General features: G+C 34.2%; 1 protein-coding gene across 2 annotated transcripts in view; it reads left to right on the plus strand.

The window, feature by feature from the left end:
• Positions 1-25,244, plus strand: part of LOC130094888 (WD repeat-containing protein 70) — a 125,718-nt gene that overhangs the window by 53,788 nt on the left and 46,686 nt on the right. For both annotated transcript variants that reach the window (XM_056261418.1, XM_056261417.1), the window contains exon 10: positions 9,585-9,759. In XM_056261418.1, coding sequence (XP_056117393.1) covers positions 9,585-9,759 — 175 coding nt within the window. The remainder of the gene's footprint in view (positions 1-9,584; positions 9,760-25,244) is intronic.

Here is a 25,244-nt window from a genome sequence, read left to right on the forward strand (position 1 = left end):
TAAAGACTGACTTAATTTAGACCAAAACAATCAGACACCTTAGGCTAACTCAGGTCTAAGACTCTGTTACCTTGGCAACCAGCAGTAACAATCAGTTACCTTGGCAACTAGCAGTAACAATCAGTTACCTTGGCAACCAGCAGTAACAATCAGTTACACTACAAACAGCCGAAAGAAAAGGGGAAATGGCCGTTACCAAATTAAACATTTCTTCTTGTTTCTACATTCTCCGCTAAACTTCCCCAGTAAAATGTCCTTGTAACTGTTACACTCCTCCAACACACACACATCTCCCGCTGGGGTAAACTGCGCCGAGCGGGTGAATGCGCTTACTCGATCCGCCATGTTTTTTGTTTTGAAAAGTGTCTTATTTTACCCAGAATGCACTGCAGTGTAGTCCTACTTAAGATAGTCAGAGTCTTCAGTGCTTTGTGCAACGGTCTGATGTAGATGTCTATCTGAAGTCTGACTCTCTACTATATCTAAGCCGTAGTCAAAGTCTCTCTTTGTGAAACCGGTCCCGTCTATGTAAACGTGCGCTCGGGTCCTAAAATTAACACTAACCAAATGCAAAACAAAGTATTTGAAAGGGTGTCAATCTTAACAATGCAATGTTGTGAGAACATGAACGTGAGCGCCGCTCGGGACAGCTCTGCATCGTCACGAAAGTTTAACGCTTGCCTATTTAAATATTCAAGCACAAGAGCTTAATTCGTTTAAACATTCAGTGCGCGAAATTGAGCTCTTTTACATCATCTTGCTCTTGAACGGACACTTTCTCACAAAATTATAGCAAGAAATGCCCGTCTCGGTGAGTATCCTAGTGTAAACTGTCGGTTATGTCTTAGGTGGACATAAACGGTTGATAAATAAAAGGCGTGTGTAACAGCATCAGTCTATTAGATCCATGCATTCGCTCTTAAAGTGACAGTAACCTAATAAACCTGATGCTGGCTGTGTTAATAATGTTAATAAAACAACAAAAGACAAAGAACAAATCACTCACTGATCTTAACTGAATAACTTTTGTAACTTTAATAAGGATTAATTTGTTTATTTAATGCACTGAAGACAATGCAGACTAGATTTACATTATAGTCTATTAGTTAGGTTAGTAGTTTTAGCTGTGGTGTCGAAATTGTGAATCTTCACTATTTTGGCATGTTTTTGTGTGTATATCTTTAAATATGAATCCGAACAATTAATTGACTATAAGATATGTGGACGCTAAACACACAACTGACACATATTCAATAAATAAGTAGACAAACACTTTTATTGCACATCAAAGTCCTCAGATAACTGGAGTATTCACAGACCATTTAAAGTGTATTTATTTGTTTGTTTGTTCATATTTTTATTATTTATTTATACAGGGTCTTATTATTATTTAAAATATTTCTTTAATTTTATATAAAATGTCAATGAAGAAAAAGTTTATTTATTTTTAACTTTCTTAACAATTAAAACAATTATTTATTTATTTATGCAAGACATTGAATGGAAACAAGACATTGAAACCACTAATTAATCCTGTCCCATTCATTCCTAACTGGGATTGTATGAATCCATATTTGAACGGCGTGGTCCACGATTCACTTTAGGAGAAACGTGTCTCACTTTTGTCTACAATGTCTGATCATAAATATATATGATGCGTTTTTCAGGGAAGCTGCTTCATAAATCTCAGCCACTGCTAATTGCGGACGTCAGTGTTAATGCTTCAAACTCGCCGCACGTCATCGGAAAATATTTCCCGGGTTGTTTACCTCTCATGTTCGGATGCGTTCGTTCTGGGATGTCTTTGCAACGATAGGCATGAGTTACCATGACGACCTGATTTCTTTATGCCACGTGAGTGCTGATGTCATGGTCCGGAATATGATTTCTGTGTAAACATGCCAGAGGAAGCAGATGCTGCGTCTGCCATCCAGCAATTATATATTAACTTTAGCTTTAATATTAAAAACAATGTTGATGGATACACTAGCGTTCAGAAGAAATGAACATCTTTATTCAGCGAGGATGCATTCAATTGATCAAAAGTGACAGTAAAGACATTTAAAATGTTACAAAAGATTCCATTTCAAATAAATGCTGTTCTCTGATGATGTGGGCGGGGCAACCTGTCACTCACATGAGATCCACCAATAGCAAACCACCACCATCCAATCAATTCCCCTCAGACTAACTCAAGCCCCGCCCACATTTGTTCTTGTTTGAGAAGCAGTTTTACTCATGTACACGTCACTTGTACAACAATCAATGAGCTTAATCTGACATTTACCCCCTTCATGATGTGTTTCAGTGAGCGTCGCACACCTGCTGTGAGAATATTCCCATTAATATCCATGAGGATCTAATGGAAGCTTGTTTACGCCACAGAATAATAGATTTTAAAAGATAATTGCAACTTTTTATCTCGCAATTGAGTGTTTACATCTTGCAATTCTGAATTGCGAGACATAAAGTCAGAATTGCGTGTTATAAAGTCAGAATTGCGAGACAAACTCATAATTGCGTGTTATGAAGTCAAAATTACGAGACAAAGTCAGAATTGCGTGTTATAAAGTCAGAATTGCGAGACAAAATCAGAAATGCGTGTTATAAAGTCAGAATTGCGAGACAAACTCATAATTCCGTGTTAAAGTCAGAATTGCATGTTATAAAGTCAGAATTGCGAGACAAAATCAGAATTGCGTGTTATAAAGTCAGAATTGCGAGACAAAATCAGAAATGCGTGTTATAAAGTCAGAATTGCGAGACAAAATCAGAAATGCGTGTTATAAAGTCAGAATTGCGAGACAAACTCATAATTCCGTGTTAAAGTCAGAATTGCATGTTATAAAGTCAGAATTGCGAGACAAAATCAGAAATGCGTGTTATAAAGTCAGAATTGCGTGACAAAATCAGAAATGCGTGTTATAAAGTCAGAATTGCGAGACAAACTCATAATTCCGTGTTAAAGTCAGAATTGCATGTTATAAAGTCAGAATTGCGAGACAAAATCAGAATTGCGTGTTATAAAGTCAGAATTGCGAGATAAGATCAGAAATGCGTGTTATAAAGTCAGAATTGCGAGACAAAATCAGAATTGCATGTTATAAAGTCAGAATTGCGTGTTATAAAGTCAGAATTGCGTGACAAAATCAGAAATGCGTGTTATAAAGTCAGAATTGCGAGACAAACTCATAATTCCGTGTTAAAGTCAGAATTGCGAGACAAAATCAGAATTGCGAGATAAAATCAGAATTGCGTGTTAAAGTCAGAATTGTAAAGTCAGAATTGCGTGTTATAAAGTCAGAATTGCGAGATAAAATCAGAATTGCGTGTTATAAAGTCAGAATTGCGAGACAAAATCAGAAATGCGTGTTATAAAGTCAGAATTGCGAGACAAACTCATAATTCCGTGTTAAAGTCAGAATTGCATGTTATAAAGTCAGAATTGCGAGACAAAATCAGAATTGCGTGTTATAAAGTCAGAATTGCGAGATAAGATCAGAAATGCGTGTTATAAAGTCAGAATTGCGAGACAAAATCAGAATTGCATGTTATAAAGTCAGAATTGCGTGTTATAAAGTCAGAATTGCGTGACAAAATCAGAAATGCGTGTTATAAAGTCAGAATTGCGAGACAAACTCATAATTCCGTGTTAAAGTCAGAATTGCGAGACAAAATCAGAATTGCGAGATAAAATCAGAATTGCGTGTTAAAGTCAGAATTGTAAAGTCAGAATTGCGTGTTATAAAGTCAGAATTGCGAGATAAAATCAGAATTGCGTGTTATAAAGTCAGAATTGCGAGATAAGATCAGAAATGCGTGTTATAAAGTCAGAATTACGAGACAAAATCAGAATTGCGTGTTATAAAGTCAGAATTGCGTGTTATAAAGTCAGAATTGCGTGACAAAATCAGAAATGCGTGTTATAAAGTCAGAATTGCGAGACAAACTCATAATTCCGTGTTAAAGTCAGAATTGCAAGACAAAATCAGAATTGCGAGATAAAATCAGAATTGCGTGTTAAAGTCAGAATTGTAAAGTCAGAATTGCGTGTTATAAAGTCAGAATTGCGAGATAAAATCAGAATTGCGTGTTATAAAGTCAGAATTGCGAGATAAGATCAGAAATGCGTGTTATAAAGTCAGAATTACGAGACAAAATCAGAATTGCGTGTTATAAAGTCAGAATTGCGTGTTATAAAGTCAGAATTGCGTGACAAAATCAGAAATGCGTGTTATAAAGTCAGAATTGCGAGACAAACTCATAATTCCGTGTTAAAGTCAGAATTGCGTGTTATAAAGTCAGAATTGCGAGACAAAATCAGAATTGCGTGTTATAAAGTCAGAATTGCGTGTTATAAAGTCAGAATTGCGTGACAAAATCAGAAATGCGTGTTATAAAGTCAGAATTGCGAGACAAACTCATAATTCCGTGTTAAAGTCAGAATTGCGAGACAAAATCAGAATTGCGAGATAAAATCAGAATTGCGTGTTAAAGTCAGAATTGCGTGTTATAAAGTCAGAATTGTAAAGTCAGAATTGCGTGTTATAAAGTCAGAATTGCGAGATAAAATCAGAATTGCGTGTTATAAAGTCAGAATTGCGAGATAAGATCAGAAATGCGTGTTATAAAGTCAGAATTACGAGACAAAATCAGAATTGCGTGTTATAAAGTCAGAATTGCGTGTTATAAAGTCAGAATTGCGTGACAAAATCAGAAATGCGTGTTATAAAGTCAGAATTGTAAAGTCAGAATTGCGTGTTATAAAGTCAGAATTGCGAGATAAAATCAGAATTGCGTGTTATAAAGTCAGAATTGCGAGATAAGATCAGAAATGCGTGTTATAAAGTCAGAATTGCGAAATAAAATCAGAAATGCGTGTTATAAAGTCAGAATTGCGAGACAAACTCATAATTCAGTAAATAAACAAACACTGTTAAGTTGTTTTGATTGATTCTGTGAAGCAGCTTTGATACAATCTGTATTGTGAAAAGCGCTATATAAATATATTTGACTTGACTTAATTGTGTGTTATAAATTCAGAATTGCGAGACAAAATCATAATTGCGTGTTATAAAGTCAGAATTGCGTGTTATAAAGTCAGAATTGCGTGTTATAAAGTCAGAATTGCGTGTTATAAAGTCGCAATTGCGAGAAAAAAAGCCAGAATTGCGAGACAAACTCAGAATTGCGTGTTATAAACTCAGAATTGCGAGATATCATATTCTTTCAATTCTGACATCTTTTCTCAGAATTGTGCGAAAGTCGCAATTGCAAGTTATAAAGTCCATTTCTAAGGAAAAAAAGACTTACTTTTTTTCTCACAGTTGTGACTTTATATCTCACAATTGCGTGTTATTAAGTCAGACTTGCGAGATATAAACATGCAATTCTAAGAAAAAAAGTCTGAATTACGAGTTTATTTCTCGCAATTCTGACTTTTTAATACGCAATTGCGACTTTAAAAAGTCAGAATTGTGAGATAAAAAGTCGCAATTACCTTTTTTTATTTTTTTATTCTGTAGCGGAAACAAGCTTCCATATAATCTTTAATTGAACAAAACTATCGATATTTTGCCCGTTTATTTGCTAAAGACCTCTTGAACGGCTGCAGGAAGGTGTGATCAGCATCTGGCCAGCTGTGAGACCTGTAGTTTGTGCAGACGAGTTGCTTTACGTTCTGTGATGTTAATCTGGTGTGTTTTTAATCTGCTCTTTGTCATGTGATGAGTTCCCCATCCTCGGACAGACACACAGGCGGTTTCGTCTGACATTTGTTTGGCCTGGAAGCGGCGTCTTGTCTAAACACAGTGAGTGTGTGTCTGCTGGAATCCACTATCGAGGTTATCTGTGTGTTTATCCGTGGCTCGGGTGACCTTTGACCCCTGAGTTCACAGCTGGTCAGAGTCGGTTCTCTCTCTCTCTAAACATGTTTGACCTGTGCTGGTCATTTCTCACCTCGACGGGAGACTGCAGATATGAGGAGTGAAGTGAGACGGACGTTTCTGATGACAGACGCTCTCAGAGGTTTGAGAAACTCTTCTCCATCACTTCAGTGCGGACACGAGGGTTTCATCAGCTTACAGGCGCCAACAAACTTTAGATTTCACAGAACATATGAATGATACATTACATATTTGTTATTTACATTTTTATACTTTGAGCATATTTTTATATGTACCTTCATTTATTTATATGCACTTATTTAATTATTTAATTTACAATATCATTATACATGTTTATTAATTGCATTTGTTTATTTATTTATTATGTATGTATATACTTATTTAATTAAATAATAATTTATATGATATATGTTATGATTTATTATTTTATTTATTATACATTTATTATATTATATAATTTTATATTGTTGTTTTTATATTAATATACTGTACATACATATTTATTATTTATTATATATTTATATAATATATAATTGTAATTTATATTGTTATACTGTACATACATATTTATTAATTTATGTTTTTATTATTATTATATTATATAATGATAATTTATATTATATATTTTATGTATATATATTTTATTTTTGATTTTTTTTCATTATATAATTATTATATTATAATATTATTACACATTTTAATATTTCCATTTTCATATAACATTTTTCACATACATTTCCATGCTTATTTCTCGTGTTATTGCATCCTTAAAATAAATTATTCATTTTTAAGTCACTTTAGCTAGAGGAGTAAATGTAAATATTTGTTTTTACATTTACCTCTTAATATACATTTAATATTAGGAACTTATTTTATATTTACATTTTATATATATTTTTTATATTTAGTTTACTTATTTTTTTATCTATAATAGGTATAGTTTTTTTTACATATGTATATCATTATTATACTATTTATATATATAAATCTCTCTGTCTCTCTCTCTCTCTCTCTCTCTCTCTCTCTCTCTATATATATATATATATATATATATATATATATATATATGCATACACACACACACTGTGCAATTTATCATGTATAATTCTGAAGTGTTTATCTGAGTTAGACCGGCACTTTTGCATGTAATCTGAAGACACTGAACGACTGCATTAGCGTGATGTCGGCCTCCGCTTGACCTCTGACCTCCAGTCTACACCTTCACCTTGAGCGGTGTGTGTGATCTGGGAATCGCATCGCATCGCTCCGCTCATCTGGCTCGTGTGTGTGTGTGTGTGTCTGGCGGCGTCCCGCTCAACAGCTGTAATGTGTTCAGCAGATGTCGGGAAGAACATCGGGATTTCATGGATGCTTCAGATATGCCTGTCACGCTGATGTACGGTCTCTCGCTCCGCGTTTATGGCTGAAGAAAGCTCTCGTGTGTCCGAGCGGCCAATCCATTCATCACCTCAGGCCAATCACTCGAATATTAATACTGCAGATATTGCTGCCGCTGCAGTCTGATCGGATGAGGCGCTTTTGAACTCTGTATTAATTCATTAATGAATCATTCGTAGATTTATTTTAGTTTGAATCTGTCAGTGGCCCATATAAGGATTTCATTCATTCATACATTAATTCATATTAATAATAAATTCACATTCATATTCATAATTAATTCACATTATTATAATTAAATAAATAGAGAAATAATAGAGAAATAAATTACATTTAAAGCATTTAAAAATCATCACCTGATAGATAAATAGATAAATAATCATTATCTGATAGGAAAATAAATTATCAATATCTGTTAATTTTTTTTAAAAATCATCATCTGATAGATAAATAGATAAATAATCATTATCTGATAGGAAAATAAATAATCATTATCTGTTAAATTTTTTTAAAATCATCATCTGATAGATAAATAGATAATCATTATCTGATAGATAAATAAAAATCATTATCTGAGATAAATGGATAAATAATCATTATCTGTTACATTTTTTAAAAATCATCATCTGATAGATAAATAAAAAAATCATTATCTTATAGATAAATAAAAAAATCATTATCTTATAGATAAATAAAAATCATTATCTGAGATAAATGGATAAATAATCATTATCTGTTACATTTTTTAAAAATCATTATCTGATAGATAAATAAAAAAATCATTATCTTATAGATAAATAAAAATCATTATCTGAGATCAATAGATAAATGATCATTATCTGATGGATACATTTTTTAAAAATCATTATCTGATATATAAATAGATAAATAATAATTAGGAAAATAAAAAATCATTATTTGTTAGATAAAAAATCATTCTCTGATAAATAAAAAAATAATTGATCTGATTATTCAAATCAATTCACGTTTATTTGTATAGCGCTTTTCACAATACACATCCTTTCAAAGCAGCTTTACAGAACATGCATGTGATTTAGATAAAAAAAAATCATAATCTGACAGATAAATAGATAAATATCATTATCTGATAGATTAATAAATAAATCATTATCTGATCAAAAACAATATACTCATTATCTGATCAATAAATAATAATTATCTGATATCTAATAACTCAATAATGATTATTTGATCAATATTTATTTCAGATAATTGTATTGGTTTGTTTTCTGTCATTAGTGCTGTTCTGCTGCAGGATCTCGGCGATGTGAAAAACACGAGTGATTCCTCTCGTCTCTCAGACGCTCTTAAACTTCATTTTCTACACTTTTCTTCACTTTAAATGAGTATTTGCATGATTTACTGCAGGAATGTTTCTACAGCACAGACACACACACACACACCAGACAACACACACATGGCAAGCATCCTGAATTATCTGTTAATGTGTTTAAAATGAGGAAAATGATGGCCATTTTTGGCACCGTCTTCATTCAGTGCTAGTGAAGAGTGAGTTTGGAAAGGTGAACTCGTTGACGTCTTTACTAGTGTGTGTCACGGCTGTGCACGTGAGGATCAACACTTGATTTGATTTTTGTAATACTTAATTTTTATTGAAAATATCTATTATATTATTTTATTTCATGCAAATTGAATGGGTTTATCAGTTTTTAAATGTAATTGAATACACTATTATTATTAATATTAACCCTATTTTTTAAATATGTGTTTGTATGTATGTATGTGTGTGTGTGTGTGTGTATATATCACATTTTTTCAAGGGTGTTTTTGTTTACTTTATGATGATGATCATATGGTGTCCAGTGTAAAATCTAAAATAACCTGTTTTGTTTTATTTTACAAACATCAAAAGAAAAGTCGCGAACTAAGAGTATTATAAGCTTCGTTTGCAATTCATTGCATTCTTTTTGTTATTGTTATGTTATTGTTAACGAGAAATAATGAGCCAAAATGCAACAAAATATATATATATATATATATTAAATTTGATTTAATTTTTATTTATTTAATTTGATTTAATTTTTTAATTTTATTTTTTTTATTTTTTTATATATTGTTTTTTTATTTAATTAAAGTTTTTTTAATGTATCTAATTTTAATTTGATCTAATTCTAAAATCTAAAAATTAAAATTGATTTTATTAGATTTTTTATTATTAGATTTTTTTTTATTATAATTTTTTGTTATTTGATTTCTTTGATATTTGACCTGATGTTATCTGATCTGTGTTGTTCTCAGGACTGTGCGGACGTGGGATCTGAGCTCCGAGAAGAAGCACAAGTCCGTGTTCAAGCCTCGATCTCTGCAGGGCAAGAAAGTGACGCCCACGTGCTGCACGTACAGCCGAGACGGCAAGCTCATCGCCGCCGGCTGCCAGGACGGCACCATACAGATCTGGGACAGGAACTTAAGCGTAAGTGCGTCGTTTCCCAACATCTGTGGCTGCTTCCTACAGGAACACATCGCTGCCTTTATTAACCCGCCAGAGCCTGTGGATTACCTTTATGATGGATAGATGCACTTTTATGATGGATAGATGCACTTTTATGATGGATAGATGCACTTTTATGATGGATAGATGCACTTTTATCATGGATAGATGCACTTTTATGATGGATAGATGCACTTTTATGATGGATAGATGCACTTTTATGATGGATAGATGCACTTTTATGATGGATAGATGCACTTTTATGATGGATAGATGCACTTTTATCATGGATAGATGCACTTTTATGATGGATAGATGCACTTTTATCATGGATAGATGCACTTTTATGATGGATAGATGCACTTTTATCATGGATAGATGCACTTTTATGATGGATAGATGCACTTTTATCATGGATAGATGCACTTTTATGATGGATAGATGCACTTTTATCATGGATAGATGCACTTTTATCATGGATAGATGCACTTTTATGATGGATAGATGCACTTTTATCATGGATAGATGCACTTTTATGATGGATAGATGCACTTTTATCATGGATAGATGCACTTTTATGATGGATAGATGCACTTTTATCATGGATAGATGCACTTTTATCATGGATAGATGCACTTTTATCATGGATAGATGCACTTTTATGATGGATAGATGCACTTTTATCATGGATAGATGCACTTTTATCATGGATAGATGCACTTTTATGATGGATAGATGCACTTTTATCATGGATAGATGCACTTTTATGACGGATAGATGCACTTTTATGATGGATAGATGCACTTTTATCATGGATAGATGCACTTTTATGATGGATAGATGCACTTTTATGATGGATAGATGCACTTTTATGATGGATAGATGCACTTTTATGATGGATAGATGGATAGATGCACTTTTATGATGGATAGATGCACTTTTATGATGGATAGATGCACTTTTATCATGGATAGATGCACTTTTATCATGGATAGATGCACTTTTATGATGGATAGATGCACTTTTATCATGGATAGATGCACTTTTATGACGGATAGATGCACTTTTATGATGGATAGATGCACTTTTATCATGGATAGATGCACTTTTATGATGGATAGATGCACTTTTATGATGGATAGATGCACTTTTATGATGGATAGATGCACTTTTATGATGGATAGATGCACTGATGCACTTTTATGATGGATAGATGCACTTTTATGATGGATAGATGCACTTTTATCATGGATAGATGCACTTTTATCATGGATAGATGCACTTTTATGATGGATAGATGCACTTTTATCATGGATAGATGCACTTTTATCATGGATAGATGCACTTTGATGGACTTCAAAACAGAAATGGCCATTCACTCCCTTTATAAAGCTTGGAAGAGCCAGGATTTTTTTTTTATATAGCTCCGATTGTATTCGTCTGAAAGAAGAATGTCATATACACCTAGGATGACTTCAGCGTGAGTAAATCATAGGGTAAATTTCATCTTTGGGTGAACTACACCTTTAATCCTTATCTTTACGCTGCATCATTAGTCTGAGTAAGACATGGGCCGCCCGGATCTAAGATGGGCAATAAAGATCTGCTGTTCAGTGTCAGGCCAGACCTAGCGTGCGGGTCCCTGTACGCCTGACCGTCCCGGATGCTGGGGGTCAGAGGTCATCACTGACACTGACCAGGTCTTCAGTGTGTGTGCAGTATTACAGCGTTTACTGCGGTTCTGGCCTGTGAATGAGCAGCGTGGGTGTCCACTGTCTCGCTCTCGGCTCTCGGCTGACGGGATGAATGGGGCAGGAGGGGGTGATTGAATCTGGACGCTGGTCTCATGACTGATTTGCTGGTGTTTGCTTGGTCAGGGCATCAGGCGTGTGTGTGTGTGTGTGTGTGTGTGTGTGTGTGTGTGTGGTCCTGAGAGCAGTGGGACGGGCGCAAGTGAAGACACTTTGTTCGTTCTGGGAAACTATGGGAAGCTGTTAACGTGTCACATCATTTAACCATGTAAAGCCTGACATGGGTAATTATCAGAGTTTAGTTTTGTTAAAAAGTTTTGTTTTTTTAAGTTTTTATTTTATTTATTTTATTAATTTCGATTTTCATTCAATTTTTTTTTTTTTTCATATACCAACTGTATAATCAGTTGTATTAAAGTGGCTTTTTTATGATAAAAAACCCTATTGTTATTATTTTCTTATTTCATTTATTTATTTATGTACTTTTTTTGGCAAGATCATCTCCAGTGTTTTCAGAAGAGAACAGCAGGAAAAGAATCAGCATAATTAAATACTTTGTTTTAAGCCTGTAAACCTCAAAGGAAGTCTTAACCACAGTATAGGCATTAAAGTCTCAGCTTTTCAGTCCAGTCGTACCAGTTGTTACGATCGTGTTTCTGGCGGGAAGAAAAATTGAGTTGGTTTGAGTTGTTTCTGCCCTCTTATGAGTGTAGGTTCTCAGTTGATGTTGAGGCAAGGCAAGTTTATTTATATAGCACAATATAAATACACAATGGTAATTCAAAGTGCTTAACATAGAATAATTTTTTTTTTTTTTTTAAGTCAGACAGAGATGAGAGTGAGAGTGAAAGAGAGAGTGAAAGAGAGAGAGGAAGTGAGAGTGAGACAGTGTGAGAGTGAGAGAGAGTCAGAGTGAATGTGAGAGAGAGTGTGTGTGCGAGTGAGCCATTTGATGGTTATCGTTTGCCATTTTATTTTAATTAATTAATAAATTTACTAATTTTGGAGACATTAAAAAAGTCATGATCTAAGAGTATTATGAGCTACATTTAGCAATGTAGAGATGAGTGAGTGAGTGAGAGAGTGTGAGTGAGTGAGAGAGTGAGAGAGTGAGTGAGAGAGTGAGAGAGTGTGTGAGAGAGAGAGTGAGTGAGAGAGTGAGAGAGTGAGAGAGTGAGTGAGTGAGTGAGTGAGTGAGTGAGTGAGTGAGTGAGTGAGTGAGAGAGTGAGAGAGTGAGAGAGTGAGAGAGTGAGAGAGTGAGAGAGTGAGTGAGTGAGTGAGTGAGTGAGAGAGTGAGAGAGTGAGAGAGTGAGAGAGTGAGAGAGTGAGAGAGTGAGAGAGTGAGAGAGTGAGAGAGTGAGAGAGTGAGAGAGTGAGAGAGTGAGAGAGTGAGTGAGTGAGTGAGTGAGTGAGTGAGAGTGAGTGAGAGTGAGTGAGAGAGTGAGTGAGTGAGAGAGTGAGAGAGTGTGTGAGAGAGTGAGTGAGAGAGTGAGAGAGAGAGTGAGAGAGTGAGAGAGTGAGAGAGTGAGAGAGTGAGAGAGTGAGAGAGTGAGAGAGTGAGAGAGTGAGTGAGTGAGTGAGTGAGTGTGAGTGAGAGAGTGAGTGAGTGAGAGAGTGAGAGAGTGTGTGAGAGAGTGAGTGAGAGAGTGAGAGAGTGAGTGAGTGAGTGAGAGAGTGAGAGAGTGAGAGAGTGAGAGAGCGAGAGAGCGAGCGAGAGAGCGAGCGAGAGAGCGAGCGAGAGAGCGAGTGTGTGAGTGAGTGAGAGAGTGAGAGAGTGAGTGAGCGAGAGAGCGAGAGAGCGAGTGAGTGAGTGAGTGAGTGAGAGAGTGAGAGAGCGAGCGAGAGAGCGAGCGAGAGAGCGAGTGTGTGAGAGAGTGTGTGAGAGCGAGTGAGTGAGTGAGTGAGTGAGTGAGAGAGTGAGAGAGTGAGAGAGTGAGAGAGTGAGTGAGCGAGAGAGCGAGAGAGCGAGTGAGTGAGTGAGTGAGTGAGTGAGTGAGTGAGTGAGTGAGTGAGTGAGTGAGTGAGTGAGTGAGTGAGTGAGTGAGAGAGAGAGTGAGAGAGAGAGTGAGAGAGTGAGTGAGAGAGAGAGTGAGAGAGTGAGAGAGAGAGAGTGAGTGAGTGAGAGAGTGTGTGTGAGAGTGAGAGAGAGAGTGAGAGAGAGAGTGTGTGTGAGAGTGAGAGAGTGAGTGAGAGAGAGAGTGTGTGTGTGAGAGAGAGAGAGAGAGAGAGAGAGAGAGAGTCATTCACAGCTCAGTGTTTTACTGTATGCTCAGTACTAAAGACTTCTTCCTAAACTCTTCCTAAAAAGCTATTTTAAAAGATTGAGTATGTGTTGTTAAAGTTTTAGTCCTTTCCCATGACGTGAAGACTTGATGGATGTTGTTGCCACATTCTTCACAAACTTCATTCCCAACAAGCGTGGAAAGTTTACAGCAGAAGTCCTCGACTGGTGAAGAGTCTCAGATCTGCAACACTGAATACAGACAGTAGAAAACAGCAGGATTAATAGAACAATACATGTACTTATACTATATTATGCACCAATAAACATGAAACAAAAACAAATATTAAATATTTAAAAAATAATATATATTATATTTATTATTAAAGATAATTTAAAAAATATGTAAAATTATGTGTGTGTATATATATTTTTTGTACAATTTTTTGTTTTACAATTTTTTGTTTACAATTTATAAAAGTTAATTTAAATAAAATAAATAATATATATTGCATATAACAATTAAATAAAAATATATTTTAAAGTATGTTTGTGTATATATATATATATATATATATATATATATATATATATATATATATATATATAGATATAGCACAAAATAATTATAATAAATATATAATGTGTACATGTTTATATTAATATTTTATTTAAAATATTATTTGTATATTTTATTATATATGTAAAATCATATTTCTTTTTATATTATTGTTTTATTTAACAGAATTTAAATAAATAATTTGTGTATTGGTTAGTTAATTATATATATATATAAACAGAGCACTAAGATTGTTTATCATACAAAACAAAAATTGAAATAAAGAAATAATACAAATATTATAAAATAATAATATAAATAATAAATATAATAAAAAAAAACTATATAATTATATATTTGATGTCCTGACCAAACAAACATCTCTATAAATAAAATAATGATTTAAATACAACACAAATAATGAAAGCAAGTTTTAGGTTGTTTTAGTCTGATGAAGTGTGTTATTGTTGGTCTCCATCCAGATCTGGTGCCGAAGCGAAACCAGTCGAGACTCTTTCTCACCGCAGGTGTTAAGCTGTTATTGAAAACACTTTTTTTGTCCTCCTTCCTTTAATAACTTTTCTTTCCAAACAAAGCTCTAGAAAAGCAAGATGTTGCATTGGCCTGTCGCAAGCCATCAGCGTCATTAAGTCTGAGGGGATGAGGCTTTCATTGGTAGCAGGAATGTGAAGTTAACTCAGAGCATGTGTGTGTGTGTGTGTGTGTGTGTGTGTGTGTGTGTTTCAGTGCATTAAAAGCCCATCAGCCTGGACAGGCTTCACTGGGTGTGAATGTGAATATATCAGGACACACACACACACACACACGTCTGTCTCGTGTGCACTGAGCGACACGCTTTACTGGCTTTTAAAGGAGATGTTCTGATGTTGAAGTGGTTCTGTTAACCTTCACGGTCACTGTACGTCAATCATCTGTCCGCTTCTGACTGACCCATAATCATATGCAGCTTATTATATGTGCTTTTCCTCAATGCATTCACATTTTGCATTGTTTGTTTTGTGATCTTTTTTTTTGTGGGTCTCAGGAAACATGTCAGGTCATATTTCACCATGAAGAAAAAAGAAAAATTTCGATTTTGCATAGAGAACATGAAGTCTACACTTTAAAAAAAATGCTGGGTTGTTTCAAATATGGACAACCCAAAACATTGGGTTAAAAATGTAAGACTTTGAGATTGTGACATTTGCAATTAAACACATTTACACCCAAATGTTCATTACTGTAAAACAAATACTTCTCATTCACCACCACTTGTAAAAAAAAAAAAAAGAATAATAACAAAAAAAAAGAAGAATATGGAAAGTATTTCATTGAAACGTCACAGGTCAAAAAAAGCTTGATTTACTTATTTATTTACAAAAAATATATATTTTTAATAATTAATAAACGTTATTGATTTTATTGTACAATATCTATTTATTTGATTGTCTTCATTTATTTATTTATTTTTACAATATCTATGTAATTTCCTTTATGTATGAACATTTATGTATGCAATATAAAAAAATTTCTTTGTGCAAAATCTTTTTCTTTTTTTTACATTTCTTTGTGTTTCTTCATATTTTTATGCAAAATATCTTTAATTAATCATGCATGTATGCGTGCAAAATTGATGAATTATTAGTTTTCTTTTTTATTTGATGTAAATTGCCTTTATGTAATATTAATGATTTTTTTCTTTGTGCAAAATGTATTTTTATGCAAAAATAAAATAATTAAATTACAAAGTTTAATTCAAAATGTAATCCTGCATGCATGCGAAATTGATATGCAATTAATTTTTTTCTTTGTGCAAAATTAATTTTTATGCAAACACCCGGCCAAAAAAAAAACAATGAAATTACAAAGTTTTATTCAAAATTGAATCCTGCATGCATGCAAAAATTGATAAATTGATGAATTTTCTTTATGCAGAATATATGTGTTAAATTAGTTGAGGTGAAATGTGACCCGGACCGGTTCTTGTGAGATTCACCAGTGGTGAAAGCGTTTGCGTTGTGTGTGTGTGTGTGTGTGTGATATAGCCGGAGTGCTGCACCTGTTTAATGGGTTCCTGGTATTCCAGCACACGTCCTGAACTTCCCATCTCACAACACTAATGCTGTTTTATATTCCCAGATTATGTGAAACGGATCCTGTCTATATAGCGTGTCATGTGTGCTGCGTTCTTCAGAGACGGATCCATGTCTAGTGTTTATGGAAAAGCAGTGAAATCTGCCTCCTTTATGTCGTCGCTGAAATCCATTAAGAGTTCACCAGATATGAATATGATCTAATCACCCAAACGAGACATATTGAAGAGATGTGTCATGAAGTGAACACATGCGTTTGAGTTTCTGAGCGCATAATGCGTCACATGATCCAGCGTGTGAACAGATGACTAGGCCAAGCGTGGACTCGTACCTTCTGTGATTTATTACTGCTTATTCTGTCAGACTAAATATTTCCCCAGCATTCCCCAGCAGCTTATAATAACAGCCCGTTCCTCGAGGGTCCGGGGACCACAACACCGGCTTTGAGGAAGAGTCAATCCGCTCATAAACATGGGATTTACTGTATAACACGGGATGTCACCGAATTCGGCAAATCTTGGATGAATACTCTTAAAAATGCCGGGTTGTTTTAACCCAAATTTGGGTCAAATATGGACAAACCCAGCCATTGGGTTAAAATTTTAAATGACATTTTTAATCCAACGGTTGGGTTTGTCTATATTTGACCCAAATTTGGGTTAAAACAACCCAGCATTTTTTAGGGTGTGGGGCTGCACACTCAAATGCTGATATGTGTCTGAGTATTTAAACACACAAAGTCTGTTATTGAAATATGAGTCTGAATTCATGCTCAAACTCGGCCGTCATACACACATGAACTTCATTTCACTTCAGCACAGAAATTCAAAACTCACTACAACCCGCCAAAATAAAAGTTCAGTTTAGCTTGAAGAAATTGTGACGTTTTCAAAGTAACATTATTAATTATACAATTATTAAAACTTTTTTTAATGGTATTGTGCAGAACTTTGTTTGCTAAAACATAAAAGTTTTCATTTGATTGCATTTAAAAATATTTTTTTTATGCCTTTATTTGATTATCGATGTTTTTGATGGTACATTCGTATTAAATCCTAAATCAAGAAAGATTAAAACAGAATTTCTTAAAATATTTCGTAGGGGTCTTTTAATACATTTAGTTTATTAAAGTTGTGTGAAGTCATTTGATTAGACATTCTTTTTGCTTATTAAAATGTGTTAAACCATTAAAAGGAAATCCAGAAATATATATATATATATATATATATATATATATATATATATATATATATATATATATATATATATATATATATATATATATATAAATAAAAATAAAATAATTTGGAAAATAAAATGTAATTTTTGGGAGTAAAGCCAATTTTATAAGGATCTTAATGTAATTTTTATTACACTTTTAATAAATTGTTGTTGAATTGAATGTTTCATTATTTTAAATTAATTAGACATGCTTTTTTGACTACTACAATTTCATTTAATCATTTAAACAGAATCCAGAAAAATGTAATTGAAAAAACAACAAAAAAAAACAGAAAAATTAAAAATAAAACAGAATTTGGGAGTGAAAAAATGAAGCACATTTGAATTATACCTCAAATTAAAATTACTGTTTATATTTTTTTAGAAATTGGTTTTAAATTAATTAGTTTTTTTGACTACTAAAATTTTATTTAATCATTCAAACAGAATCCTATGGAAGCTTGTTTCCGCCACAAAATAAAAAAGGTAATTGCGACTTTTTATCTCGCAATTGCGACTTTATTTCTCAGAATTGCAACTTAATATCTCGCAATTGCGACTTTATTTCTCAGAATTGTGACTTCATATCTCGCAATTGCGACTTTATTTCTCAGAATTGTGACTTCATATCTCGCAATTGCGACTTTATTTCTCAGAATTGCACTTTATTTCTCAGAATTGCGACTTCATATCTCGCAATTGCGACTATATTTCTCAGAATTGTGACTTCATATCTCGCAATTGCGACTTTATTTCTCAAAATTGCACTTTATTTCTCATAATTGCGACTTCATATCTCGCAATTGCGACTTTATTTCTCAGAATTGCGACTTTATTTCTCAGAATTGCGACTTCATATCTCGCAATTGCGACTTTATTTCTCAGAATTGTGACTTCATATCTCGCAATTGCGACTTTATTTCTCAAAATTGCACTTTATTTCTCATAATTGCGACTTCATATCTCGCAATTGCGACTTTATTTCTCAGAATTGCGACTTTATTTCTCAGAATTGTGACTTTATATCTCGCAATTGCGACTTTATTTCTCAGAATTGTGACTTTATATCTCGCAATTGCGACTTTATTTCTCAGAATTGTGACTTTATATCTCGCAATTGCGACTTTATTTCTCAGAATTGCGACTTTATTTCTCAGAATTGTGACTTTATATCTCACAATTGCGACTTTATTTCTCAGAATTGCGACTTCATATCTCGCAATTGCGACTTTATTTCTCAGAATTGCGACTTTATTTCTCAGAATTGTGACTTTATATCTCGCAATTGCGACTTTATTTCTCATAATTGCGACTTTATATCTCGCAATTGCGACTTTATTTCTCACAATTCCGACTTTATATCTCGCAATTGCGACTTTATTTCTCATAATTGCGACTTTATATCTCGCAATTGCGACTTTATTTCTCACAATTCCGACTTTATATCTCGCAATTGCGACTATTTCTCATAATTGCGACTTTATATCTCGCAATTGCGACTTTATTTCTCACAATTCCGACTTTATATCTCGCAATTGCGACTTTATTTCTCATAATTGCGACTTTATATCTCGCAATTGTGACTTTATTTCTCACAATTCTGACTTCATATCTCGCAATTGTGAGATAAAAAGTCGCAATTATTATTATTATTTTTTTTATTCTGTGGTGGAAACAAGCTTCCATAGAATCAATAAAAATGAAATTAAAAACAATAAAAAACAATAATAAAACAGAAAAATAAAAAATGGGGTGAAAAAATGAAGCACATTTGAATTATACCTAAAAATTTCTGTTTATAATTTTTTAGAACTTGGTTTTAAATTAATTAGTTTTTTGACTACAAAAATTTTGGACCTAATCCTTGGGGGGGAAAAAAGAGGAGTTTGGGAAAATATTAATGCTCAGTGTTTCATAAACGTACAAACGCTCTGTAAAATCAGCACAACTAGTCCTGTGAGCATGAGCACTGGTTAATCACTCTCTGACATCAGCGCTCATAACCCGAGATGCAGACAGACACGACCCATGTGCAGACCTGGAGATATTGGGACGGACAGATGTGCTCCTGATCCTCTGCGTGATTGGGCATTGATTACGGGGTCGTGACCTCGTGTCTGCTGATGCTCACCTGACGTCAGTGTTTTCTGATCAGATCAGATCCGACTTTGACCGTTCTTTAACATCATGCCTTTTCATATCATTTTAGATAAATCAACATATTTATGTTTTTATTTATAATTGTAACCTCAATTAAATTATATATAAAGTGTGTATTATATTACACATTATATAGTACTTCTACATTGTTACAAATTTAAAAAATGCATTAAAACGCATAATACTGCACATGAAATATGTACATAATTTATATATTGCATTATTTCTTTCCATTTATAATTGTAAGCTCAATTAAATTATATGATTATATATATATATATATATATATTATGTATAATTATCTATAACTATATGTAGTACTATGTATATATAATATAATAATTATATACTATTATTTTATATTGTATTACATATTATATTATGCACTGTTATTGTTAATGTAATTATTATTATATTATAGCAAATTTGAAATGCATTAAAACATGATACAGTGCACGAAATTGGTTATAATAAATAATTTTACAAATTTTAAATTTAAATTGCATTATATCTTTCCAATTATAATCGTAACCTCAATTAAATTGTGATTATATATTATATTATATAATATATAATACATATAATACTATTTATAGTTACATAACTATGTATAATATTTTGTATATAGATATAAATAAAAAATACAGCTTTAACAAAGATGAACCTAACACTATTTGTTTAACTGTAGAAATTAAATATATTTTACATTTAGGCTTGATTATTAATTTCTGTACCTGAATACAATTGTCAGACTTTGTAACTTTGTTATTTAGTTTCATCTCTGCTTGTAATTTGTGTTTGTTCTTATTTTATTACTGACTGTTCACTTGTTTTTAATAATGTTTGAACTTTATAAGTTAGGCAAGTAGTTTTTGATGTAGCATCGAAGAACTTCAAGTGAGCTTTAAGTAATAAATGAAAAACAAAGTCCCCCCCCCCCCCCCAAAAAAAAAATATTATTATGTAAAAAAAAATTTGCTGATCCGAAAAATGCCGTAAATTATCCGCACCGTGAATTTTGATTATCCGTTGCACCGCTAACAGAAGCAAGCATATTTCTGCAGCTGCTCGTCAAATCATAACAGATGATCCTATTCTTTTAATCAGAGAAATGAATCACAGACAAGCGATTACACCGAACCTGACGTAAGCCGCTCTGGGGAAAGCACATACCCGTCTCTCGTGATCCGATTGTTTTCCTCCAGCTGCTGGTTTCATTTTCAGTGTCACATGTGGCTGAGTTTATTCACACTTGAACGTTCACCTCAGACGATGTTCATTATTAGCTTCAACTGTTCATTGTTCTCCATGTCAAAGTGTTTTAGTGATAGAGTATGTATGTTTCTTCATGCCTTAAAATAGCTTGAATGTAACTCGACACCCTTGCCTCATTTAGTATGCGTGGTTCTATGAATATGCAAATGAGCCCCGCCTCCGCTCACTCCCTCAGCTCAGAGATCCACTGGTTGACGATCACACGTTGATCTGATTGGTTACAAGGTCGTTTGTGACGTCAGAAACACCAGCGATTTCAAACCGTGTTTTTGAGACTGTCTTTGGTTCACTGCAGTTTTAAGCAGAAAATACTCAGCAATGCTGTCGACTTATGAACTTACACACGGATTGTCTTAAAGCATATTAAAAACTCCATATAAACAACATTAAACGCTGGATTTACACCACAGGGGGACTTGAAGTTTCTAAATCTTAAGATTTGAACTTGCCAACTCAGTTCATGGTACCTTGAAAACACACCTTGCATTCATTCCTGGAAGTTGCATATTTGTCTATGATTATATTTGTTTGCTTTGATAAGAGTTGAACTGAACAAAGATGGCAGGTGGATCTGAACTTCGCTTGCCCTCACATTTGGCTTCAGTTACACCACATTTTCTACCTAAGAGAGCAAACGATCTCCATCCTTCGGTGTTGAAGAGGATCCGGTGTGTTAAATCTCCAGTGTGTGATGTTTATCGTGCTGTTAGTGATGACAGGCGACGGATGATGGACGTTTCTCAAGCTCTCGCTGGTAATCAGGCCTGGAAACCCGAGCCGGGACTCTGGGATGAAGGGGCCTGGATACGTCTTGTCAACAATAATCAGGACGTTTTCTGTGTGCCCTTCTTCCAGTAAGCGTGAGCTCGTGTGTGTGTGTGTGTGTGTGTGTGTGGCGAGACGAACCCCAGGACTCCTCTGAACAGGAACAGGGCTGTGCTCCTGAAACACTAGGAGGTGTCGGGCCGGATGTTTCACGCTGGGGAGTTTAGCCGTGAGCGCGGATCTATATCCAGTTGATTTGCACTAATTGTTGATGTGTTATAGATGTCAGTGTCATGTGCTGATGTTTAACAGGATTTTCCGGTTGAGATTTCAGATTTCAGGTTCTCGACATCTTTAACTCGAAGGCCCCTATAAAGGCTAAAGTATTTGGTAACACTTTACTTAAAGGGGTCATATAATGGTACATGCACTTTTACAAGTTGATTGTACTGAAATGTGTGTTGGCAGTGCCTGTACACAAACATCATACAATGATAAAAATCCATCCAGTGTTTTTGTTTTAATCTCCTGATATGTTTTCCCCTGCCTCAAATCGAGCCGTTCGAGCCTGTGACGTCACACGCTCGGAAGCCCCTCCCACGATTGTTGATTGACAGCAGCGTTTCAACACAGACCCGCCCTCGCTCGTGAGAGCTGTCAATCATAGTCTGCGCGGACCGGCGCGGTCATTGTTGATATGCTGGAGCACTGTCTATGAGCAGAATGGCTCTAAGCGATTGTGGTGTTCTGTTCTCGGGTGTAATAACGAACACAGTCATTTTAATGTTCCTAAATCCGAACCGCTGACGACGCAGTGGCTGAGTTTGTTTTCGAAGGGAATATTCCCCACGAGCAACGTCAATGCTCTCATGTTTGCCGAATCATTTCTCACCAGACTGCTTTATAAACGAGGGTCAGTATAAAGCTGGATTTGCTAAGAAGCTGCTCATGAATAAAGGATCGGTACCAGATATTCATGTCCCTGCTGAACCTCCAGAAGAACTGAGTGTAAAGTGTTATTAATCTTTATATTAATCTTTGCAAATCGCGAAAAAAAGTTGTTCATGACCATTAGCTGTAACGTCAATCTGTCAACGAACTAACGTATACATCAGTAAACACACAGCGTTCGTATCTCACTCCTCTACCCTGCCAGTGCATACACACAGATAGATCAAAGTGACATTACGTTAACCAACCATTCAGAAACGTCCTGCTCGAGCCTTAACTGTCGAACTTCTTCGGGCCGCCATCTTGTTCCGGGTGCGACTCTGGCTCAAACTGATACGGTTGCACAGATGTGTCCTCAGAGACTCGCTGCCATTCTCTCTCCAAAATATCCCCTCAACTGTTGTCAAGGCAACACTCCACGCGCCGCAGAACAGAGGGGCGGAGTCAGCGAAGCTCATTATCATTTAAAGGCATATGCACTGAAACGGCGTGCTGAAAACAGAGCTGTTTTTGACCAGGTAAAATTAGTGTTTTCTTACAATACTAACGAGATTTTTTAATAAAAGTATATTACAAAGTTTTCATTTAGACCCTAAAGAATCATATTAACTTGTACAAAAATGCCATTATATGACCCCTTTAAAAATACTTTTATAATGCATAATATATAATGCATTAATTATGCACCGTATTGCATGATCTCATGAATAATTGTAACAGTTATAATGCATTATAATGAATCTATTCATTGTTACACCTTTAGAAAGTACGATGCATTAAAACACGTGACAAACAATCAGTTTTAGATCCATCTGCAAATATTATAATGCATTTTAACTTTGATTACAATTATTTATAATGAGATATAATGGATTATAACGTACATTATGAATACCTTTATAATGCATTATACATAAAGGCTTTAAGTAAAGTGTTACCATTTTTTTCTCTCAATTGTTGTTGTAATAATGACAAAGCTGCTTATTTTATTAACACAAACTGAGAGAGATGTTAAATTAATCAACCACAATTCATTTTGTGGCTTTGCAATAAGGTCCCATTAGTAATTAATTAATTAACATTAACTATGAGCTATACTTAAAAAATGTATTAATCTTTATTAAAATTAGTTAATAAAAATTCTGTGCATGTTAGCTCACAGATATATTTTAATCATATATTAGTAAATGTTGAAATTAACATTAAGATTAATACACTCTTTAGAAGTATTTTTCATTGTTAGTTCATGTTAACTAATGTTAACAAATAGAAATTTATTGTAAAGTGTTACTGATTATTTTAATACATAAGATTCATTATTTTATTTTATTTTTGTCATCCCTCGGCCCCGTTTGAAGTTTTCTAAGGCTCCTGATATGAGAAGCACTGCTTTACTATTATTTTATTGATTATGAAACATGCGTTTTCCTTTACAGTAACATACACTGAATCATACACCGCTGAATCATACACTGATGAATCATACACTGATGAATCATACACTGATGAATCATACACTGATGAATCATACACCGCTGAATCATACACCGCTGAATCATACACTGATGAATCATACACTGCTGAATCATACACTGATGAATCATACACTGATGAATCATACACTGATGAATCATACACTGATGAATCATACACCGCTGAATCATACACCGCTGAATCATACACTGATGAATCATACACTGATGAATCATACACTGCTGAATCATACACTGATGAATCATACACTGATGAATCATACACTGATGAATCATACACTGATGAATCATACACTCCTGAATCATACACTGATGAATCATACACCGCTGAATCATACACCGCTGAATCATACACTGATGAATCATACACTGCTGAATCATACACTGATGAATCATACACTGATGAATCATACACTGATGAATCATACACTGATGAATCATACACTGATGAATCATACACCGCTGAATCATACACCGCTGAATCATACACCGCTGAATCATACACCGCTGAATCATACACCGCTGAATCATACACTGATGAATCATACACTGATGAATCATACACTGCTGAATCATACACTGATGAATCATACACTGCTCAATCATACACTGATGAATCATACACTCCTGAATCATACACTGATGAATCATACACTCCTGAATCATACACTGATGAATCATACACTGATGAATCATACACTCCTGAATCATACACTGATGAATCATACACTTCTGAATCATACACCGATGAATCATACACTGATGAATCATACACTCCTGAATCATACACTGATGAATCATACACTGCTCAATCATACACTGATGAATCATACACTGCTGAATCATACACTGATGAATCATACACTCCTGAATCATACACTGATGAATCATACACTGATGAATCATACACTCCTGAATCATACACTGATGAATCATACACTTCTGAATCATACACTGCTGAATCATACATTCCTGAA

This window comes from Rhinichthys klamathensis, unplaced genomic scaffold (assembly GCF_029890125.1).
Source record: "Rhinichthys klamathensis goyatoka isolate OS25496 unplaced genomic scaffold, OSU_Roscu_1.1 h1tg000182l_1, whole genome shotgun sequence".
NCBI classification, from domain to species: Eukaryota; Metazoa; Chordata; class Actinopteri; order Cypriniformes; family Leuciscidae; genus Rhinichthys; species Rhinichthys klamathensis.